The 6000-nt window shown below is 36.7% G+C and overlaps 1 protein-coding gene across 1 annotated transcript in view; it reads right to left on the bottom strand.

The window, feature by feature from the left end:
* Nucleotides 1–1592: 1592 nt before the first annotated feature.
* Nucleotides 1593–6000, bottom strand: part of BMP5 (bone morphogenetic protein 5) — a 143938-nt gene continuing 139530 nt past the window's right edge. The window contains exon 7 of the mRNA XM_004018730.6: nucleotides 1593–3421. Within this exon, the coding sequence (XP_004018779.1) occupies nucleotides 3272–3421 (150 nt within the window). The 3' untranslated portion in view covers nucleotides 1593–3271. The remainder of the gene's footprint in view (nucleotides 3422–6000) is intronic.

Below are 6000 nucleotides of genomic sequence, written 5' to 3'. Positions count from 1 at the left end.
CCTCCTATACTCGAGCCGCTGGATTTGAGGCTGAATTGCTTCTCCCCATCCTCTACCCACCGACTGGAGGCTAGCTGCCTCTGTAAAGTTGAAACTAAGATGCAAAGGTTAAAGTGCATGCTTTTCAAAGTCTGAAGTTTCTTTGTACTTTTAAAGGCTGTATGATCCTGGTTCCTCTGTCTTTGAAATTTCCATCTTTCAAACAACCTCTAACAAGTATGACAACAGACTTGGAAGTAATCTTGCAAAACTTGGCTCTTTTTTTGTTGTTGTTGTTTCCTGTCTTTATTTTTTTAATTTGTTTATTTATTTTAATTGAAGGCTAATTACTTTGCAATGTTGTATTGGTTTTGCCATACATCAACAGGAATCCGCCACAGGTTAATTGTTAACTTGAATAGAGTGCCACCTTTCTGCCTACATATGAATAAATACTGTCATACATTAACCTCCACTTAAAATAAATAAATTTATATTAAAAAAATATTGTCAATGATTGTTACTCTTCCTACTTTTTCCTTTGGTTAAAAAGAAAGCAAATGATAAAATACAGATTACAGATAAATACGTAGTGATATATATGCTTTATCAACAAAGGTATCTTCACTTGTAACTTTGAAAAGCACCAGACCCCTCCCCCAAAAATGCAAAAGAAAGAACATAGAAAAGCAGGTAATCTGAGAGCCAGATCTCATATCGACTGCACAACTGACTGAATTGTTATGAGACAGTGACTTGTGTTTGGGAATGAGGATTTCTTCTGCCTTGAGTGAAGTTACACTATAAGCTACCTATTTATTGTAAATGTCTCGAGAGATGACATTTGCAGACTATACAGTCGCCCCTAGATGCTGGTTCAGATTCAACACTGGTGATGCAGGAATTATTAAATGACAGCTCTTTACTTGAGAGAAAAAAAATGTTTTTGCATTTTCTTTTCTGTGTTTGTTTCTTTCTTCAATACAGACAAACTTATTTTTGCCTTAAAACAATGAGTATTTGTCATTTTTGCCCTTCTAGTATCAAAAATGATTAGGACCACTTTACAAAGCAGAAAAATTAAAAACACACCAACAGAAGAGTCAATGCATACCTAGCCAAAAAGATCTGAGTAGTTTGGATCCTGTTAAAACAAACCAAATTATTCTGATTCCTTGTAATAGTCTGAGTATTCAAAGTAATACTAAGCATTTACTCTAATAGTTATTCGAAAATAATGTGACTGACCATATGTGCAGATATATATATGCATACATATTTTGAGAAAATATAAAAATACTCATGCTAAATATCTCCCTTCTTAAATGAAAGAGAATAAATAAGGTCAATGCCCATCCTAATCATTTATTTTTTTGCTATTAAAAATTTTTCCTTATTGTTGGAACAGATTAAGAAAATATTTAACTCATGGATGGTTTCTTTGCTCATTTAATAGTGAATTACTTATCAACAACAGAAAAACTAGTTTTGGCAATTAAAATCATGTAATCCACAAACATTTTAGATCTGATACACTTATAGTTTCAGTTAGGACATACTTATATTTTGTATCCCTCTTAAAAAAAAAAAAAGCCAAATCAAGAAGCACAATAGAAACTAGCATCACAAGTTTAATGTATTTTAAAACATAGAAATATATTTAAACAGCACATTTAAAGAATAATATAATAGACTTTTATTTCTTATTCTTATAATGGTATACCATTAATTCAAAAATATATTACTTAATGTACCTCCAATAGAGTTATTATCAAGTTTACTTTAAGATAATCTGTATTTTAAAACAACATTGCAATATTCCTGAATCTGAACAAACCCATAACATTTTAAGCTATTTTTGAGACAAGTTTTACTTAAAAAGTCCAAAAGGGTGATTAATAAATGATGCTTTATGAGTATTTTAGATGAACTGTAAATAATCCTAGCCGCGGAGCCCACATAAATAGCAACTTATGCACTAAATGTCATTCTTCCAAAAGTCAGTGGGTTAAAGACAAGCCTTAAAAGGCAGAGAGAGAAACAGAGAAAATAAATTAATTTCAGAGGGAAGAACACACAGGCACATACACACAACAGAACCTTCCCACTTGGAATTATTTGTGCTTGGAGGAAGGTTTACAAAATCCCCCTCCAAAATAAGGTTTTCAATGAGCTCATTCTCCAAGATATGAAAAATGGATTTCAGCTGTTCTTTCGAAATGGCAATTCTGTCAAAGCCATTCTGGGATTTGGGGTAATTTCCTCCAGTTGAGTTTCAGTGCTTTTACCCTAAATAAAATCCCTTGCATCACATCAATCAGCAAACTCAGTTATAAAAGAGAGCTACAGAAAACGGCTCTGCCGGTTGCTTTGCTCGGGTATATTTTATGCATGCAGTGACTCTCCTCTGTGGGGAGGGAAGGGGAGCATGTGTAAATGTTTCTTTATTTTGGACTGTTTTTAAATCTGAAAAAAAAAACTGCAGTAGTAGTGTTCTAGATAATAGGCAGACATGATTTATTTGAGGTAAGAAGGTTGTACTATGCTTTTTTAGTGTTAACTTGGAAAATTATGGACACAGGCTCAAGTCTGTCTCCACAGAATTCCTGAAGCTTTGAGCTCTTTGCAAAATCTACAACCGGTGAGCCAAGAAGGAACGCTTTCCTACAGTGAAACCAATTCTGTTCAAGCAAACAGTTAAAATAATTATGTGCAATCTTTCAGCTTCTGTGTTCTGCTCCCGTTTATTTACTCAAATCGAGCTCAACATTTCACTTTATCTAAAGTAGCAGAAACTCTCAAAGAAAAATTGTGTTCCTCCAAGCATTTTTGTTTTGGCTGGTTATTTTTTTTAAGTTTCATTCTAAATATCAATAAATATCCTATCAGTTTACATTGGCACAGCATAACCAGATGCATTCAGCTTCCTTCAACAATACTTAACAGTCAAAGGAGTTCTGTCTAATTTCAGAAAATCATATAAAAATTACGTTAAAAATACTGAAGTGGAATAGAATTGGACTCAGCATATCCTACTAAAAATTAGACTGGGCAATTTTTTGCATAATGAAGTGACCTAAAATACATTTTACTGCAAAGGCATCCACAAAGGAGAATATATATACCTTTAAATAAATAAAAGTGACTATATACATGCTCTTGTACATAGGTTAGAGAGATGAAATGAGCCAGACTAATTTTATTAAATTCCCCTTTTATCTGAAAGGATATTTTTTATTGTAGTCATAAACCTCAATACAGATCTTTTTCTTATTACCATTATTATGCACTATTAGTGGCAACCACACGAACGCACGACCATATTTCTGTACTTTTTCAAAATGACATTGGAGCTGTCATCAAAGTACAACACAGAGATGGCATTTAGTTTGGTTGGCGCACAGCAAGGCTTTGGTACGTGGTCAGGAAACATCAGGTGAACCTGGTTGGGTGGGAGGAAGAAAATGATTTACTTTTTAAGAAAGAAAATAGATATTTTGTCTGCAGTTTTAAGGTGACATTCTTGTTTTATCACTGACAATCAGGCACTCTCTTAAGTTACCTCCCTCTCTTCTATTTTTGCTCCATGGTGAGGTGAGGTGGGAGCTGGTAGTGAAGGATGTATCCTTAAGTATTAACACCTAGACTGGACCCACTGGTTCTAATTACGTGTTGGGGCTTTGGAAAACATTCTACCAAGGAAGGAAAACTCTCTCTATGGAATATTCAGTGGAAATTTTCCTGGAGGAAAGAACATGGCAACTAGGACTGGGCTGCTTTTAGTTAAAATGGCCACTTCTAGGTCTATCATGAGAAGCACGTACGTGATGAATGCAAACTCAACAAAGCAGCAGCACTTGACTGTAGAAAGATCTGGGTCTAAGAATTATTCGTAAAAGGATAACTAAACACTAAATCAGTGCATTTTAAACAATAAAATTAAAAGCGTGCAAATGCTTCATTTCCTTTGGTAAAGGAAGCATAAAAATCACAGCAAAATAAACTCCAGGTAAAAACCCAATGCTTGCTTTAAAGCAATGATTTCAACTCTTCTCCCCATAATGTTTTACCAGATTGGCCAGAGTTTAACATCCTTTGACTTGCTTTCTCCCCTAGACAAGCGCCAAAAATCAAGCTAAGTTCAATCAGAAGAAGCCTAGATATGTTACAACTTGAATATACATCCCTACCTCTCTCTCCACAAGCCTGAAAAGGTAGCTGAACATGGACAGTAAAATGCTTAAGTAGAGGATTTGTTCTCATTTTCGTCAAACTGGCACGTTTACCTCTGATCTTCAACAATCAAAGAAGGAGCCAGAACTCGGTTCCCGGCTTTCCACCCTCCTCTCCTGGCCCTTCCCCCAGAGGAGTTTATGGGAAGTCCCACTGCAGAGTCCTCCGGGATCGACAAAGAGAAAATACAGCTCTTAGAATCTTGGCTGCAAAACCCTGGCTGAAATGATATAGGAGTCCTGCCTATGGACAGACACGGCAGGAAAAATGAGGTGATCTGACACGGACGTGAAATTTCCTAAGACCTCACAAAACTGCAAGCTGGATGGTTCTCCAAATTTCAGAGACAGCCTGAAGCCCTCCTTGGCTTTATTCTCCTCAACCCCCTCACCCGTGATGGATGGATAACCCCCTGCCTCAAGGATCACCTCACCCAGCCATTGTTCTGAAAAAAAAAAAAAAAAATAAGATTGTTCTTCCATCATGTCTCAAACATGTTCGGCACAAACCTGCTTTCCTTTAACAACAAATGCTCCTGTGTTCTTGTTTCATGTCCATCACAAAATAAGCACAGAATGCACAATGCCAGGAAAAAAAAAAAAACAGAAACACCAAACTTCCCATGTTCCCTTCAAGTTCTGTGATGACTTATGCTCCACATCCCAGGACAGCGATACAGACGAGGGGCCTGTTCCAACTCCCTGTCAGCGATTTAAAAAATGTTTGTTTTTAGACGCTGCCTTCTAGACTACAGTCCTAAAAGCTGACAGTATGTAATTATATATTTATTTTTAAAAAAAGAAAAAAAAAAGAGATAGGGGTATTTGACAGTGTTTTTTCAATAATTAAGCTTTGCATAGCCTGAGCGAACCTGGATGTGTTAGATGCATATCAAAGGAAACAGCGAAAGCTTTCTGAGTCATTGAAATGACAATACAAAGAGCTTAATTTCTGGGAAATTAAGTGGCATTTCTATAAATAGTGGCTGTTCTGCTGCGGCCCTACAGATGGACAGTGAGGAGGGCTCTTCCTCTAAGGCGTGAAATAGAAGCATCCTTCTCTCTGCAATGGGCCTTCAGCTGATAGAAGGCTGGACCTCCCCAGACATTCATCTTACTGGAGGACATTTGAATATAACAACTTTTCTTGTGCTGCATACCTGCTCTCTTGCCCCAACACTGATACCATATATCAGGACGTGCTTATAGGGCTCCCCTCATGGTTCAGTGGTGAAGAATCAACCTCCCAAAGCAGGGGACAGGGATTCAATCCCTGGTCTGGGAAGATTCCACATGCCAAGGGGTACCTAAGCCTGCACACTGCAACTACTGAAGCCCACGCACCTAGAACCTATGCTTTGCAACAAGAGAAGCCACCAGAATGAGAAGCCTGAGCGTCACAGCTAGAGAGCAGCCCTCACTTGTTGCAACTGGAGAAAACCCAAGGGCAGCAGTGCACAACCAGGGCAGGCAAAAAAAAAAAAAAAAAAAAGAAAACAAAACACTAAAATTTTTTTAAAGAAGTGCTTATTTTTATGGATAGCATAAAAACATATCATAGACATAGTATGGACATATCAAAACTTAAAATACCCCTAGGAATTGATTCTATACATGCATAAGGGAACCTCATTGGTCAAAAATCAACCAAAAGAAGAATGTTTCTATGGCATTGGCAGCACAAAGCAAGCATGAAAGGAAATGCTGGTTGAAATTTAGACTCCATTTCTTCACTTTAGACAATGAACAAGAGCTGTAGCAAACTAAGGTTTTCTTTTACTTTATATAA

This window comes from Ovis aries, chromosome 20, assembly GCF_016772045.2.
Source record: "Ovis aries strain OAR_USU_Benz2616 breed Rambouillet chromosome 20, ARS-UI_Ramb_v3.0, whole genome shotgun sequence".
Lineage (NCBI taxonomy): Eukaryota > Metazoa > Chordata > Mammalia > Artiodactyla > Bovidae > Ovis > Ovis aries.
This window is presented reverse-complemented; position numbering and strand designations above follow the sequence as displayed.